Source organism: Crocodylus siamensis, chromosome 14 (genome assembly GCF_052110815.1).
Source record: "Crocodylus siamensis isolate JL-2025a chromosome 14, ASM5211081v1, whole genome shotgun sequence".
Lineage (NCBI taxonomy): Eukaryota > Metazoa > Chordata > Crocodylia > Crocodylidae > Crocodylus > Crocodylus siamensis.
In genome coordinates this window covers 15362723-15380862 of record NC_143408.1, presented here as the reverse complement: position 1 = coordinate 15380862, position 18140 = coordinate 15362723, and the positions used below count along the sequence as shown (strand labels likewise).

At 45.4% G+C, this 18140-nt stretch overlaps 1 protein-coding gene across 2 annotated transcripts; it reads left to right on the top strand.

Moving 5' to 3' along the window:
• The first annotated feature begins 4041 nt into the window (after positions 1-4041).
• CHEK1 (checkpoint kinase 1) lies at positions 4042-17493 on the top strand. 2 transcript variants are annotated; one of them, XM_090027423.1, is made up of 12 exons: positions 4042-4189; positions 4733-4956; positions 6156-6220; positions 6320-6389; positions 7352-7540; positions 9068-9172; positions 11545-11640; positions 12432-12540; positions 13623-13800; positions 14042-14173; positions 14396-14497; positions 16107-17440. In XM_090027423.1, exons 2-12 carry the CDS (start codon positions 4791-4793, stop codon positions 16200-16202), a joined length of 1308 nt encoding a protein of 435 aa, XP_089883549.1. In that variant the 5' UTR covers positions 4042-4189; positions 4733-4790; the 3' UTR covers positions 16203-17440. The 2 variants fall into 2 exon arrangements, with proteins under 2 accessions (XP_089883549.1, XP_089883548.1); XM_090027422.1 differs by lacking the exon at positions 4042-4189 and adding an exon at positions 4275-4450 and having other exon boundaries at positions 16107-17493.
• Positions 17494-18140: the final 647 nt, after the last annotated feature.

Here is an 18140-nt window from a genome sequence, read left to right as displayed (position 1 = left end):
TATGCCTAAGCAACACTTCTTGTAAACTTCCTTTTTGTGTTTAGGCTCACTGCAGAGTTCCCTGCTAAGCCAAGCTGGTCGCCTGCCGTATTTGCTATTCTTCCTGCAGTTCGGGATGGTTTGTTCCTATGCCCTCAGTAAGTTTTCATTACAATACAACTAGCTGTCCTGGACTCCTTTCCCCCTCAGACAGGATCCTGCCCATCAGTTCCCTGGGGAAGTCAAAGTCTGCTTTTCTGAAGTCCAGGGTCCATACTCTGCTGTTCTTCTTCCTCGCCCTCCTCTCCTTCCTTTTGTCAGGATGCTGAACTCGACCATCTTGTGGTCACTGCTGCCCAAGTTGCCATCCACTTTTGTGCTCCCCACCAATTCTTCCCTGTTTGTGAGCAGCTGATCAAAAAGAGCATGGCTCTTAGTTGGTCTCTCCAACACCCATACCAAGAAGTTGTCTCCAAAAACTTCCTGGATTACTGGTGCCCTGCCATACTACCCTCCCAGTTCCCCATGAGAACCAGGGCCTGTGATCTGGAAACTTCTGCTAGTTGTCTAAAGAAAGCCTCATTTATTTCATCCTCCTGATCTGGCCGTCAAAAACTTAGGGAACTGAAGTCCACTCTGTGACTGGATAGACTGGGCTCTTTAACCCTGGTTGACAGCCAGTCTAGGAATAGAGTCCTGATTGAACAAATGGATGATCTTTGGTACAGCTGCTCCTGCGGCCCAGCTGGTTCCAAACATACTGCCATCTGCCTCTTCTTTAGAGTAAACCAGCAAGGCTGGGAGGGGGGGGGACAGCTCAGTGTCTCCAAATACACTACCCAGGCTCATGCACCTTGAAGAGATCACTCCAGCTTCACTTTATCTTTCAACCACATATTACTTTCAGCAAGCTGATGTCTTGGCATAATTCTATTGTCTTGTGAGATCGGCAGATGCCTACTACTACTAGTAGTACTAATACTGTGATTTTTCAGCTCTTATCTGTTCTCTTCTATCTTCTATGTTCTGTTATTGCAGTGGTTCCCAATCCTTTTTTTCTGCAGCCTGCTGATGGGAGCAGAGTGCAGCAGCAGCCCCGGGGTGGGGCCAAGGAAGCTCCCAGCATGTGGCATGGCTCGTTTGTGTGTGGCGCTGCCAACATTGCCCCCATGACCCTCATTTGGGTCACCAGCAGGGGTTGGGAACTGCTGTATTATTGGATGGAATACTTTGCAATGATAATGATCATTTATTTTTGCAATGAATACTGTGTTTACCTGAATCCAAGCTATCTTTCAATGTAGGATGACCACCCCAAATAGGTAGATTCCATATGTGGAAAAATTTATACTGTAATTCTATAATTTGCTATAATTTTCCATGTATAGAATCTACTTACTGGAGGATTGTTTTAAATCTGTCCTCCTCCATGGGAGGAGGAGGCAGGCAGTCTGACCCCTGCCCCTTGCTCCCTTCCCACGTGCCCCCCCTACACCTGCCATTTTCCTCTGATCCACAACCTACCACTGACCCCTCACTCACCTGCTCTGCCCATTCCCAACCTGTGCTTCCTCCTGATCCCCAGCACATGTTGCTGTCCATGCCTGCTCCCCATGTGCACTGCTGCTCCAACTTCTGACCCCTGTTGCTTCCAATCCCCCTATATATGCTGTTGCCCAATGCCCTATCACATGCTACTTCCTTAACCCCTGCTCAATTATGAGCACATACTGTTGCCTGACCCCCACCCACACAGCTGCCCCATTCCCCACCCAGTCCTTACGTGTGCTGCTTCCTGATCATCATGTGAACTGCTGCCTTATTCCCTGCCTGATCCCTGATATATACCACTGCCTGATCCTGGACTTAGCTGGTGACAGAGTGCTGGTATTCAGATCCAAGATGAAGCATGTTTTCCTGCCATGTTGAATGAGGGGAAAAAACCTCACCTTGGACAAAAAAACATACTGTAATTCTTAACCTGGTTTAAACCCAAAGCAAGTTGTCAAATAATGCCATTATGTCCCCATTCTTTCAAGTAGGTTCCCGGCTCGTAGTGATATGTATTAAACATTCATATTTCTATACACGTGTATCCCTGATTATGTTCTGTGTGTTTGACTAGGGTAATGCTCCATAGTGAAAACTGTCATTTCACTTTGCCTACTCTCATTAGTAAGCAGAGGGTACAAGTGTCTGAAGGGGTACTTGAGCAGCAGGGCCTCCAGGGTGGGCCTCCCTACCCCGAATTTACTACTCAGCTGGCGCAGGTGCTATAGCTCTTGGGTGGCAGCCTTGGGTGAGATCCCTTCCCATGTCACTGGGCTAGGTAATAGTTCCCCAGGTTGGTTTGCCACTAAGATTGTGGCAAATTTTAAGGTACAGTCAAAGGTTAATAGTTAACGTTTTGCTTAGAGTGTCCCCTTGTTCCCCTTTTCCCTTGTAATAAATCTGTTTTAATTTAACATTTGCTTGCAAGTGGGCATGTTTTGTTCATATTAGAACACCTAGTACGCATTTACTTTACCAAATTTCTGGGTTGGGGCTTGAGGTAAATTTGAAAAGTTGGGTAAAACCCTTATATTTATATGCCGCCATTCTTACTGCTGTCCAGCGCCTGGCGAAACAACAACATGCAGGCCTTACAGGGTGGGTATTAATTGGCAGGCTGGCACTCAAAAACCAAGCTTCAAGTTCAAGCAGCGACCTGCCTAGTCGTCTTCAAGTGAGTCCCTTGGTGGTGGTGATGTGGGTTTTGGGGTGATCCAAAGTGGGTTTTTCCCCATAACTCCAGCCCAAAATAAGATCCTTATATGAAGCAATGTACCTAGCATGCAGGTGGTGGCAGGTGGCAGGCTGGCACTCAAAAACCAAACATTGGGTCAAGCACGGACCAGCCCAAGCTTCTAGAGTCTCTGGGTGGTGGAGAAGAGTGTTTTGGGGTGCTCCAAAAAGGATTTTGCCCTTTAATCCCAGCCCAAAGTCAACTTCTTATTCACAGGAACATACATAGCACACAAGTCTGGGGGGCTGTCAGTTGGCAAGCTGGTGCACGAAAACCGAGCTTTGGGTCAGGCAGCGCTCTGCCCAGACTTCTTCAGGGGAGTCCACTGGTGACGGATGTGTGTTATCGGGTACTAGGAGGGGATTTGACTTGATATCTGCACCCCAAATGCAGCTTCATATTCAGGGCTAGGTAAAGAGGACGTAGGCAAGGGGCCTGTCAGTTGCCAGGTTAGCACTCGCAAACCGAGCCTTGGGTCAGGCAGGCTACCCGGGCTTCTTCAGGGGAGTCCCCTTGAAGGCAGAGACATTTGTCTGGGGTGACTCAGAAAGGTTTTCCATCGGTAATCCCAGCCCAAACCTAGCTTCTTATTCAGGCCTGGCGGCCTGTCTAGGTGGCCTGGCGCGCAGAAACCGAGCTTCAGGTTGGGCAGGACTCTGCCCAGGCTCCTTGGGAGAGTCCTCCTATGGTGGGGGTGAGCCAAGAAGGATTTCCACCCATTATCCTAGCCCAAACCCAGTTCCTAATTGAGGCCTGTGAGTGGACAGCTTGGCCTGCAGAAACCCAGCTTTGGGTCGGGCAGTGCCCTGCTCAGAGCTGTCCCCTGGTGGCATAGATGTGTTTTGTGGTGGCCCGAAAGGGATTTTGCCACAGCTTAATTTCAGGGCTATGTACTTGATGTATGATATTATTTTACGGTTTTATTAGCAAATATCCATTGATGAAATCCTGACTCTTCAGCTGGCATCATTCGTTACTTACAACCTTGAACAGTGTAAGGATTTGTTTGAAACGGGACCTGGGAACAAGTAGGGTTGCCAACTCCGCTCGGATCTATTTCAAGAGGTTTCTGGGCTGCCAACGTGCCCGCGACACGGACTGTGTGCTGGTGTACAGCGGTTACGGATAACTGTGTGTGGACTTCACCTCAGGAAGGCAAACACACATTGCTATTACATTTTAAAAAGCCACCGGGCGGTGGCAGCAGCGGGGCTGGTGAGGGGACTGCCCGCCGTGGTGTCAGCCCGGGGGGAGGGGGGGGCGAGTGCCCCCCACACGTGGCCTATGCAGTGGCCTGCGGCAGAAACAGGATTTAACATGTAATATTCATTTTAATGGAGGCCCATCCCTGGGTCTTCGGGTGGCTCTCAGCTGCCTGCCGGAGACAGGTTTCTAGGTCCTGCAGACTCCGGGGCAATCCTGCAGGTTTGGCGACCCCCGGCATAAGAAACCGGCCTGGCTCCCCGGTGCCCGCTTCCCGCCAGCCCGGGGGCGGGGCGGGGCGGGGCGGGGCGGGCGGAAGCGGCGGCCGCGGGCGCCGCCATTGGGCGGGAATCGTGGAGCGGGCGCTCGGCGGGGGCGGTTGCGCAGCGCTCGCCACGGCCGGGCCCCGCTGTCCGCCATGGCCGTGCCCTTCGTGGAGGACTGGGACCTGGTGCAGACGCTGGGCGAGGGCGCCTACGGAGAGTGAGCGCGGGGTTTGCACGGGAGGAGGCCGCTGTGCAGCGGGAAACGAGCGCTGTCAGGACAGGAGACGTGGGGCGGGGCTGGGCTGGGCTGGGCTGGGAGCCCGGGGGGGCCCGGCGGTGCCTCCGTGCGGCTGGGGGGAAGGTAGAAACCTTTGGATGAGGCGGGTTGTAGCCGGTCCCGACCAAGCGCCCGTGTTTGTTGGGGCTCGTGCCGGCCGCCGCGCGGGGAGAGGGCCTGCTCGCGTTGAGGCTGGTGGGGGATGTCTCGTTTCCCCTGCAGGGTCCAGCTGGCTGTCAACAGGCGCACGGAGGAAGCCGTTGCCGTCAAAATAGTTGATATGAAACGTGCTGCCGACTGTCCAGAAAACATCAAGAAAGAAATTTGTATTAATAAGATGCTCAGTCACGAAAACATCGTGAAGTTCTACGGGCACCGGCGAGAAGGGCACATCCAGTACCTCTTCCTCGAGTACTGCCGAGGCGGGGAGCTCTTCGACAGAATAGGTAGAGCATATACCCAGTGGCTTCTGCGTGTTCGGGCGGCGCGGGATCTGCCTTCCCACACCCCCGAGTTCGCCATGCATGGGGTGTTTAGCTGCTGTGCCCTCCTGGCAATATGTAGATCCTGCTTAGCGTGAATTTGTGTGCCTCAAGGAAGTCTCCATCGAAACTGGCAAGAATTTCTGTACGCGGTTAAGTTTACATCTGTCAATTATTGCTTAATCCCACTAGAACTTCAGCTGCATGGTTTTTCACAGGGAGAGATCATTTAAACAAGTAAACTATGCTGACTTCAGAAATTCACTCAGCTGGGATTAAAAAGGCCAGTGTTTCCAGTTTATATATTCTGATATTTAAAAGGAAAAAAACCTAGTCCTTATCGTTGCAGAAGCCAGTCTTCTGAAAATGAGCAGGGTGAAGTGAGATACAGACTTCAAGAAAATATGCTTGTATGTTGGACTTCTAGTGCTTTTGCTGCAGCTCTCGGCTTTCCACCTAACCAGTGTGTCAGTCTTAATCGTTACTATTTGTGTTCTAATGGGCAGCAGTAGAGCCAGAAGGAAATTGGTTTCATTCTACTGTTGGAAAGATCTGAGAAATGTTGATAGTTTCCGTGCAGGAGAATGCCAAAGCAGAACCTGGCGACTCGTTTAGGCAGCGGTCATCAGCAACCTTTAGGCTGCAGGCTGGAGTGACCCAGTTCAGGTCAGAGGCGGGTGGAGGGGCAGCTGAAGCCACCTACTGCTGAATCCTGCTGAAGCTTCATAGTCATGGGTTGTCTCAGACGGCTCTGGGAACCATAGATTGCTCACCCCCCTGCTTGTAGATGTTGGGGGTGATATCTTGCATTAGCCAAAAGGATGGCGATATGGCAGCTTGCTTCTAAAACTAATGGGAGCTGCTTTATTGCTTATCTGCCCTTGGGCAAGAAGTCATCCAGCTCTTGTATAAGTCTCTTGGTAACTCTGCCAATTAGTTCAGTGTTAAAGCTTCTGTGCCTTTTGTGGAAGGATGGGGAGGGAGATGAATTTGGAAGTTGAAAGCTTCTGAAGGGAAAGAGATGATATGGGAAAGGAACAAACAAATGTATTGGAGGACAGAAATATTGGAAAGGTATTCTTTTCCCTAACATGTTTGTTTGTGATGCTAGAAGTGTATGGATCCTTTTTTTGGTAAGTAGATTCTGAATGACTTTTTTTCAGAGCCTGATGTAGGAATGCCTGAATCAGATGCACAGAAGTTTTTCCATCAGCTTATTGCTGGGGTTGTAAGTATTTGCCTTCTACATTTATTTAAAACTTTGATTTGGGATCATACAAATCGTAAGAATCAAGATTCTCTCTCTCCCTCTCTCTCTCGTTTTAAGGTGTATCTCCATGGTATAGGTATAACCCACAGAGATATTAAGCCTGAGAATCTACTGCTAGATGACAGAGGTACGTCTAGAGCTAGTGATTTTGTTTTCCCTTAAAATATTTGGTGGTAGGTGTACAGGGGAAGAGAAAGTCTGTGTATTGGTGAAACTGAAAAACACTCCAAGCTTTCTGAGGATGCGGCAGGGTTAAGAACGATCTAGTTGAGCAAAAGTTGATTCATGCTTCCAGGACTTGCATCCATTCCCCTGCCCACATACAAATTTGGTAAACCTGTCTGGGTGTTCTGGAGCAGAGCCTGGTCTCTGCAGAGATGCCGACACCTTTTCAAGGAACATTCCTATGGAAAAATGACACCTTCTTGAAAAGCTGTTTCTACAGAATTTGAGGACTGATAGAAATGCTTCTAGGACCTTTGGGTAAAGCTTTTATTAAAACTTTTTAAAACAAAAATATTTCTTGTAGGGTCCTAGAACCAAATATTACCAGTACAGATCTAGGATCTGAGAAACTGGAATAGACTAATGATGTGGATCCTCACCCTGCTTTGCCAGAACATTGAGTGATCACGTTACAGTGGAAAGAAAAACTAGCTTTCCACAATTTTAATTTTAATAATCAAAGATGATGTTGGGGTGGGGGGAAGAAGTTTTAAAAAATACTGTCTTTCCTGGCTGTTCCTTTTAAAGCAAGAAATCTCTGCATAAGCTGTTAGTATTTTTCCTTGTAACACATAGCTCTGTCTGGATCAAGCTCAGTGTTTTGTTTCAAGTTACAGGTCATTTGTTCAAATTCCCTGTGGTCTATAACCAAAAAAATGAATATATCTGATCTTTATTTCTATCAAGGTCCCTCTTTGCTTATCTGGCAAAGTGGTAGCTTGAAGTAGATGCAAGTGGGCTTTTCTCTAGTTTCATTTTTCCAGTTGAAACTAGTTTTAATATGTTAGACACCACTAACAAAGAAGGTGGAAAAATACCTTGCTGCTGGGTGTACATAACTGTTGTGTGCTTCTGTTTGCTTAGATAACCTCAAAATCTCCGACTTCGGCTTGGCTACTGTGTTTAAACACAATGGTCGTGAACGATTGTTAAACAAGATGTGTGGCACTCTCCCATATGTTGCCCCAGAGCTGCTAAAAAGAAAAGAATTCCATGCAGAACCAGTTGACATTTGGTCCTGTGGGATAGTACTTACTGCTATGTTGGCAGGAGGTAGGAATTGGTCATTATCACTGTGCAACTTGTCTTCTAGCATGCATGTTTACAGCAGCTTCACGGTGCAATAGGATTGCAGAACAAACGCTTGTTCTCTGTGCAGATGACAGAATTAGTCCTGTTCCACAGAAAAGAATGTGGCATTTGGGAAGCAGTATGTTAATTTTCCCCAAACTTCCATATTATAGTAAACTATTCATTATATTCTCTTATTTCCTGTAGAATCATTTTGTTTTCCTGACTTTCTTGTTCTTGGCCACATGAGAATGTACTGTTAAGGAGATAAGAAGATGAAAACAAACCAACTTTCCTAAGGCCACTGAAGCTGATGTAGTCCTCTGTTTGTTTATTTTTCTTGTTGCTTTCCATATCTTGGCTTTAGGTCTGTGGTTTTTGTAAATATTGTCTTTCATCGCACGTAAAGCTAATTAGAATGTATTTGCAGGTTTGCCAAAACAATACGTGACAGATGCTTTGTCTCCACGTGGTATGAAAGAGAGGTGTGCTTAGTTTAACTGGTCTTAATGAACTTGGGGCATGGGGAGGGATATCAGTCAGTTTGTTCATCAAGGTATGCAGAAATGTCCCGCCATGGTCTTGAATAGGGAGCAGACTTTTTATGCTGCCTAAATGCCAGTAGCCAATTCAGTAGCTACAGAGCACAGAGGGCCCTCGTTGGTTTAAAAAAAGAAAAAGAATATGGGTTTCTGTCTAGAAATTTTCTATAAGGTATTGTGGGAGCTTTAAGAAGATCTATGGGTGAAATCGGCTTCATGTAATCTGTGCTACATTTTTGTCCTGGAGGGTGGCATCCAATTCAATAATGATCCTTCTGAGGGATCCTCCAGCTTGGTGAGGGATCCTTTCACCAGGGTGCTACAAGATCCTCTTAAGCATGTAGAGGTTCGTGCAGTATTAGCACTGATGATATATGTGAATCACAAGACAATGCACAGATTTATAAATAAAAATCCACAGTGTCAGAAGCATTCTAACCTTTCGTCTTCCCGAGTTCTTTACCACAGGAAAATTGCTCTATTATTTTTCCACACTTAAAAAATGAGTGAAAACTAAGAGCTGGCATTTTTCTAAGGGGTGCCTTATATCTAAGGTGGTTGAGAACCACTGTATTAGCCAAAAGCTTGCTGTGTTTCACCAGCACATATCACAAAGGGATTATAGCTCTTAGCATTTGGGCTGATTTGGTTACGTTGCTATGTGAATTTTCCTGCATTGCCACTGACTTGCCAATTGATGAGGTCAGATGTTTTTAAACAGATGCCATTGCATATGTCATTATTTTAAGCAAGGGGCTGATGACTTCACAGAAGGGTCATGGTATCTAAATCTATAACTGCATTCAGGGTAGTTCCATCTCTTCCCTTCCTTCCAAATTAAAGTCTACTTATTTTAAGATCAATTTTCTTTGAAAATCCTTCCCTAGCTCTCCTAACATTTTGATATGGAGTTATGTTCATAGGCCTATTTTTAAAAAAAGGCATATTATGCCTCCTTTACCTGTAGAATTGCCATGGGACCAGCCTAGTAACAGTTGCCAAGAATATTGTGATTGGAAGGAAAAGAAAACATACCTTCCCCCCTGGAAGAAGATTGATGCTGTACCGTTAGGTAAGTCAACTGACTGAGTTAATGCATTTTGTTTGCATACAAAAGTAGTGAGTTTAGCAGGGGAAGAAGTGTTGGCATTGTGTGATTTGTATTCCAGAAAACATTCTGGCTATTCTTCCAGACATAGCCCATCTTCTCACAAGCCAGATTTTGTCACAGACTCAGAGTCTCACAGGATTAAGTCCTGGGATACCGAGTGGGTTTTGTACACGCTTGTGGAGGTGTCTAGAGATGAGGTAAGATTCAACAATAGTGTTACCTTAAGGCCAAGATAGCTTAGCTTAGCAGTCTCTCTCCTTACTCTGTAGTAGCCATAGCAATAGGAACAGGCCATCTGGACGAACCCACTGAAGATTAGGAGCCTGATTCTCCACTTTTGGCACTCTGTGCAATTGCTTCCTTGTGCAAAATGGGTCTAAGTTGTGATAACTTCACAATCATAGGATTGGAAGGGACTCCAGGGGCCAATATAGTAGTCCAACCCCTTGCACAGATGCAGAAAATGCTCTTCCTAACCTACCCCAGCCAGATACCTTTTTAGCCCCTTTTTGTAAACCTTCAATGAAGGAGTTTTCATAACTTCCCTGGGTAGCTTCATCTGTTGACCTGCTGATCTGGTAGTATTTCATATCGCGCATGCAGATGACCAGACCATTGTATAGTAGTAGGGAATTAGGGTCTAGTATCTATGTGACTGTGTAATAATTTCCAAAGGGATACAAAATCAAATATAAATAGGGCTGAAAGGAACCTTACTAAGTCATCTAGTCTAGCATCTTGCTCAAGGCAAGATCATTTCTAATCCAGCCTAGACAAATGGTTGTTTGACTTGCGTTTAAGAATTTCCAATAAATGGAGACTTCACAACCTCCCTACATTATTTGTTTGGCTCTGAGTTTAAAAAGTGCTTCCTAATCTTACCTAAATCTCCTTTCTTACAGTTTTAGCCTTATGCTTCTTGTTCCCATTGGATATGGAGAGTAATTGATTGCCAACCTCTTAACTATCCTTTTTGTTTTTGAAGAACGTAAACAAATCCTACCCCATTTCAGTCTTGTCTTTAGACTAAAATCCAGTCTTTCTTTTTATATCATATTTATTTAGACAAAGTCCTGCCTATGAAGATATCTGAAAGTAGGCTGCTTTTAAAAATAATAATCTTGAGGCAATTTGGTCTCAGTTTCTCATAATTAGTCCCCATCTCTGCTTGCCATGTTTCTGATTCCTGGAAAATCAGAGGGCTAATATTCTGTGTGTCCTGAAACCTCAGTCTGAGATTTGTTTGTTTGATTTCTCACTTCAAATCTCCCCAAATCATTCTTACAAGTATGCAGGCCTACAGGAATCTGCTAGGCTCCTTTCATAAACCCTTGTTGTATTTGAGGTTTTGCTTGCTGGTTGCAGCCTGACTGAAAAATGGATTGGCAGGTCCCCACCCACAAATAAAGCTAAAAGTAATTAAAAAAAACAAACAACCCAGCAGTCCTGGTTTTGAATTTGGGTTAAGGCAGGGCTTTCAAACTGGCAACCTCCATCAATTGGCATGTAAACTGCTAGGGGTTATGCTGTATTTTAGTCCCCAGGGCTTCTGGCTCGGCTCTGGAATCCAGGGGGTGAACGCTGCTGCTGCAGCTCATGCTACACCCCTGTGCCTGCCATCAAATTTGGGGTCTTCAGTTGCTCCTAGTGGCTCAAATTGGTGGCACAGAGAAAAGGTGGGTGAGTGGCAGCCATGAACAACTCATGCCCCTGGCGGCTGATGGGGGCACGGTGGCTGTAAGTGGGAGCTTCCACAGACCCTGTCAGCGCTGTTGGCAGCGGGAGGGGTGGCGAGTGTTGTCTGAGGGTCGGCGACCACCCGCAGCCAACCACCAGCAGCATCAGTAGTGGCCAGTAGGGATCGCGGACCATCTTTAGATGCCGTCAGCAGTGGGGTAGCAAGTGGTGACTGCCCACAGGCGGTGCCTTTTTGTACGGGGTGCACTGCCACTTTCGGGGAGTGCATGCACCTGTGTGCGCCCCCTATGCGTTGCCCCTGGCGGCAACAGCATTTACCCAGTGTTCCAGAGCTGTGCCAGTCCAACAGGTCCTGCAGCTGTGTTGAGAAGCCGCTGCCAAAGTTGATTTTTCTGGCCCACGTGAAGTCTCGTGTTCTGAATCCAGCCTGCAGGGCTGAGTAACTTGGACAGCTGTGTGTTAGAAAGTTTATGATGTTCAAGTGATCAAAATCGTTTAGGTTAGAGTTGATTCATGGACCAGATTTGGGGATGCAACAATTCCATGGTTATGCAGTAGAATGGCCTGAGGAAAATGTGGTTTGCTTGTCAGAAAGCTCCCTTCTACCATGGCTAATCTATCATTTCTATATCCAGCTTTGCTTCACAAAATCCTGATAGAGAACCCTACAGCAAGGATAACCATTTCAGACATTAAAAAGGACAGATGGTACACCAGGCCTTTGAAGAAAGGTAAAAATCTTTAAGTGTTTTATACAACGAGTTGTGAAATTATAGGTAAACAGCATAAGGAAATTAAGGTTGGGAGTACATGTTAGGGTACAAATCCTTGCAGAGCTAGCAGAAAAGCTGCCAATGGCAGGAAATTCAAGATAGATTTAAACTCGGCCATTCTATATGCTGGTGGCATATTGATTTTAAAACCATATATGTATGTTTCTGGTAACCAAGTTTGGTATTTTTGTCATAGTAGTGCTATAGTGGGGTTGTAAGCGTGATGGTCTAGGAATTCTGTGCAAGGCAAGGATTTCATAGTGCCATCTCTTATTGGACCAACTGCATAGTTGGAATAGAGTTAGAAAAAGCTTTTGAATATAAGATGTTCTTTGAACACAAGGTCGTCATGTTAACTGGGCACTTTAATGTCATGGTCTGGCACAAGGAGCTCTCATCCATGAGCCTGTAAGCTCTGTCTAATGACACTCAATTGGCTGATGCCCTCAGTCATGAGGTAGGATGCCAAGTGCCATCAGCACTTATGTGAAATTACGAGAAATTGTTGCTTTCTGAATACAGTTTATTTGCTCAGGAACTTGCAGGCCTTTTTTATCCTTTGGATTCATAACTATAATGAAAGTGGGCTTGACACAACTCATGTTTAAGGTATTTTAGTGTGTAAAACAAATGCAGGAAACTCTGACAATGCAAGGACTCTATTACAGCCATATATTTAATGGATAACTTAGCATAGTGCCCTCTCGAGATGATACCCCTGATCCTTGAGAGCATTATTTTTTTTACAGGTATCAAACGGGCCCGGGTCTCTTCTGGGGGTCTGTCAGACTCTCCAGGTGGCTTTTCTAAGCACATTCGATCTGATATGGACTTCTCGCCACTGAAAAGTACACACAGGTAGAAATGCTATATGCTTTTGTTTCCAGTAACTTGCCTACCTTGGGCTGTAGTTTGATTTTTATTCCGTGGCTATGAATATCTGTTTTACACTGCATTATTATTCGTAGGCAGAAAAAGAGATTGTACTGCTTCATGTTTTGAGGGATTCCTTTAGGTCTGTCACCTCCCTTTGAATCCCCAAAACTTTCTTACCAACGGTTTCCCTGCATCTGTTGCTCAGTTAAATTGGAGCCAGTATTACACCCTTTATGATAACTTTCTTTTTTTTAATTTGTATTATATACTAACAAGGAAGTAACTAGTCAACATTTCCTGTACCTTTGGGAATGCTGGGTGGAGGAAGGGTCCTTATTCATTTCTACCTGGCTAAAATTCTGTAAATTAGCAAACATTTAAAGTGTACCCAGTCTGACCTCAAATACAAACGTGTGGAGGTGGCTAGATCTTGTGAAGTGGTGCATAATTGCAAAGTGCCCTATTTTAAATGTTCTTGGCATGTGTATGTTCTCTTTGGCTACATCCAGACAAGCATTTGTTTCTCCAGGGACAAGTAGCAGTAGCACACCCACTGCTAACTGCGTCCTTAGGGAATGCTTGTGCCACGTGTTGCTCTGGTATGGCAGGTTATACTGAGTGGAGTAGGGGAGACTGGGGTCAGCACCTGGGTTGGCCCCAGCAGCCTTACCTGGGGGCTTTGGGGAGCTGCAGCCACGGTGCTTCTGCAGCCACGGTGCTCCTGCAGCTAGGAGTCTGGCTGGCAGCTGGCACATGGCTCTAGCCAGGCAGGTTCTGGTTTTGGGAGGCGTGTGCTGCTACCACATGCATCACCCCTTTTTAAGGCTTGGGTTTTTTGACCCCGGGATGTCCCAGGGCCAACCCCCCCCCGCCCCCCCCCGGGTGCAGGGAATGCCTGTATGTGCAGTCTGTAGCACCGCAGATGGGTCTATGGTGCCACCTACTCATGTCCACTCTCATCTGGACAAGGCTTTTGGGTTCTTTCAGTATAAAATGCATCAGAAAAATATGTAAAGCTCTTCTGTTGCATGTAGTTAATGAAAAAATTTGGTTTTGTATTACAGTGAAGACAAAGTGAGTTACTCTACTTCCCAGCCAGAGCCTCGCATGGGTATTTCCTTGTGGGACAGCAGTCCAACCAGTATTGACAAACTAGTGAAAGGGATCAGCTTCTCCCAGCCGGCATGCCCTGACCACATGCTAGTGAACAGTCAGTTACTTGGCACCCCGGGCTCATCACAGGTAACACCTGGAAATACTGGATTCCTTAATCTTCATTCAGGAGCAAGCAGCCTACCAGCTTTCTTTGACAGCTACTCTGTCCTGTTTTCATATATAGTGTAGGATGCACCAACTTAAAAACTTTGGCTAATTGTAAAGCCAGGTAAATTAAAAGAGAAATATCCTAAACTTTCAGTCTGAACAGGGATTGGGTTGTCTCTGTGGAATTTGCATTTCTGATTGGCTGGTGTCTAATCTGTAGAATCCCTGGCAACGCTTGGTGAAGAGAATGACCCGCTTTTTTACGAAACTGGATGCTGACCATTCCTATAAGAGTCTGAAGGAGGTTTGTGAGAAGATGGGCTATGTCTGGAAGAAGAGCTGCACAAACCAGGTATGGTTGATGGAATTAAACTAATGAGTTCCACCGATGCTGTCTGGCAAATCTGTAAAACCTCTTGTGAGAGAGCTCATTTCTTGAATAAGCACAAGAGCAGTAAATTAAAACTCTACTTGGAAATGTTCCTTTAACTGCAATCCTGCCACTACTGGCAAATGATTGCTCTTCTGACATTAAATCTTTCCCTTTTATAAAAACCTCCTGCTTGCCTTCAAGGTCACCATCTCGACAACTGACAGGAGAAATAACAAACTCATTTTCAAAGTGAACTTAGTAGAAATGGAGAACAAGATTTTGGTGGATTTCCGCCTGTCTAAGGTACGTAGAATGAACCAGCAGACTTGTGGGCTGAAGTTTAGGACCTAATGTGTTAGAAACAAATGGAACTCAGCTCAAATGGGGGGTGGGCGGTGGAAATGATTGCATAAATGGCATAAAAATATGATCCCAAAGAGAGAAGTTTTCACGTGGGCAGTTCCTGGAGGAAAAACTATAGAATGACAATTAATTAAACTAATTTTACAGCTGTCTGAATCCTGCGCAGTAGTATTGCAGGTTTGCTTCATTGTAGATCCTGTTAACACTTATAATCCAGACGATTCAGAAGCTCACATTTCCAATTATCAGTTCGGAGAGCTGGAGAGGGAGCAAAGAGTGCTAAAACAGCAGGGGGAAGGGGAAAAAAGGTTACGTGCACAGTGTGTATGGGAGGGGTGGGGAGGAGCATGTCGGGCTGGCCTGATCCTGTTCCCACAAGTCAGTGGGGAAAGTTAACCTCATGAACTCAGTAGGATCAAGGCCTTTAAAGATGTACCCAGAATTGCCTTAGCCTTGTCAATATCTCCTGTAGGGGAAGGAGGACGAGGCAGGGCCACCTTCATGCAGACTCCCTCTTGGGATAAAAACTGCAGACACTGGCTGCAGGTTTATTGGGGTTCCCAGGTGCACCTGGGTTCCCCATGTCTGGTCCCTGCTCATTTGTATTGCACAGGAGCAGCCATAGGTTTTCCCCCCACTTCTGATGAAGTATTTTTGAATGCATTGACTCCCATCAACTTTCTAAGAAAAGATTAAGTATAGCATAGAGGCCTAGCATCTATCAAAGATGCTTTTCCTAGCTGGGGAGATGATACAATCAAGCCTGCTGGAGCTCTGCCTTCTGCTGCTGCCAAGAACACTAAAACTGCACCATGCTGATCTATTTCCTATTGTAAAGGGCTGTACTCATTTTTTTCCTTTGGGAAACACTTGTCCATGCACTGTTTGGAGGGAGAGAAAAATATAAATGTGTGCTTCTCAAATAAACTTTAATCTGTACTAGTGAATAGGCATCCTGTAACCTGATGGACTGAGCCACTATGAGCCTAGTGGATTTAGAAATCAATCTTCCAAGTCTTGTATTTCCTGTCTGCTAAACTGCCAATATCTTAATTGCTTTAAGTAATTCCCACTGCACAATGGAGAGTCTGCAGTGGTTGCTGCAAAGTGGCAAGTGAAATGAACATGGCAGAAATGGCTCTAAAGGAAATATAGAAAATATGCTATCAAATGTCTGATGGGAAGAAGTGGGGTTTTGTGATATCTGCTTATAAGTCATAAACAAACATAAGCAACATAAGGAAAATAAACACATGTTGGGGGGGATGGTGTTGGCGCTGCCTTCTGCTATGGGTGTCGGTCCTTTTGGTGACACTGGCTCTTCCTTGTTGGCAGTCTTTTCTGGTAAAGGAGTATTTCATAGCCTGTTTCCAGGTTTCAAACAGAAATTAATTGCTGCTTTGATGCAAAAAACCAGTTGCTCTTGTTATGTCTTGCCTACCAGAGTCCTTCAGTAATGCTCCATCTGCCCTATGTTCCTTTCTTGTTTGTGTTTTAGATGTTAGTGTGTGCACATGGTACATCAAAAATGTTTCTTGTCTTTCAATAGGGTGATGGGTTGGAGTTCAAGAGGCACTTCCTGAAGATTAAGGGGAAGCTGAACGATATTGTCAGCACTCAGAAAGTGTGGCTTCCGTCCACATGATCCAGCTGTGACTGGGTGAAGGAGAGAATTGGATGCTGCTATATGGATTCATTTCTGTGTTCTCCATTAAGAAACACTTGTGGCTGCCAATCTGAACATCACTTGCAGTGTGGAAGTCTTTTTTGAGGATGTGTGAATTAGTGGCTAGTACCAAGAAGCTTCCACAGAGGATAGGGTTTGTAACTGCATTTCCATGGTCTGCTGGATCAATTGTGGGTTTCGAAAAAGGACCACTCTAAAAGAGTTGCTGGTTTATAGTAAGGTAGGTTGTGGCCCAGCCTCTGCTGCTGCGGGCTGCAGTCTTTAGTCTCTTTCTCTGGCTAAGTCAGCAAATCCCGCCTGACTTTGGATGCATTGTGCTTTTGTGAAGCCAGCCTGCCTGTTCTATTGACTTAAGGAGTCTGGCCCTGCTGGTGCTGCAGACCTAACTCTGGGGAAACTGTATGCCTACCTTAGTCTTCCTTTGTCCTTTTTACTGTATTTTTATACCTGCAATTCTTACAATTGTTTGAGAGAAAATTTATCAGCTCCCTTTTTATATAGAATGAAATGCATGTGGCTTAAGGAGCCAGGGTGGCAGTTTTAGTTGGGGGAAAGTGTGTATATGTACTTCCCATTCAACCCTTTTGTAAAATGAAGAGATTGGGCCTTAAATTCTTACGCTAATGTAAGCTCCTTTCCTGGATTCATTTATTTTTTTGCCATAAGATCTGCAGCAGAGTGGATACAGTATTAACAGTTAATCACTTGTTTTTAAGTCTTTTCTCTATTTTTAGTGGCTTGCAATGTTCACTGTGCTAGGAAGTAAACCAGGTCTATTTAGATGCTAGCATAAAGGGAATGTATAACAACATGTGTTGAGGAGAGGGGAGCAGAACCCTGTGTAGATAGATGCTTCAGACTCCTGCTCCCCCTGTCCCTCTCCCCTTATTGGTACCAAAAATTCCAGCCCAGGTAGGCAGTCACTTTCTTTAATGGTACATAGTCTGTTTGCAATGACAGAGACCACTTGCGTCTGACCAGTCATAGTCAAGTGTACAATGTGAAGATATGTATAAGCCTTTTTGTATATTTTACAAAATAAAGTGTAGTCTCAACTTGAAAGAAAGCAAATAACTGCAAATGGTATGTTTGGGTGGAGTTCCACTGCAGTTGCTTGTCTTCCTTGGGACCTCCATCTTACTAATGGGCCCAGACCTAATGGGTCATGGCGCACACTCCTGACAGAGCCGGAAAGTGAGCTCTCCTGATTGCCTGGAAGAGGAGAAGTTTTGGTGTGAGCATGTGGGGCCACATGCATCTCCTTCAGGCCAAGGTAGTTTCCTTTTCATGGCTTATGTATGGTAAGGTTCTTTTCTTTTGGCTCTTCCATGTTGCAGGGGTTTTGGCTGTAGCCATGTTGGTCTAAGAGCATAGTCAAGCAAGGTTTTTTGGGTAGACACGATATCTTTGTTGGTCTAATAAATGATATTACATCTGTCCAAAGAACTTTCCTTTTCTATTGGCTCAGCATTCAGCTTCCGATACACTAATTCTTCTTGCCCCTCCAGTAGGTCCTGTCCTGTCCTGTCCTGTCAGCAGTGCTTGGAGTTCATTACATTGTCACTGAAGTGTCTTTGCTAATCTCTTGCCAAAGTCCAGACTATAAATTTGAAAGATTATCTATGGACTGAGGTCAGGTTTCCCATGCCCCAAAACAGAATCATAGAAAACTAGGATTGGAAGGGACTTCAGGTGGTCATCCAGACCATCCCCAACTACATCATTCCAGCCAGAGCTTTGTCTTCCCCATCTTAAACAAGGATAGAGATTCCACAGCCTCTCTGGATAACTTGTTCCAGAACTTTACTACCCTCCTAGTGAGAGAATTTTTCCTAATATTCAACCTAAACTTCCCATGCTGCAACTTGAGACCATTGCTCCTTGTTCTGTTATACA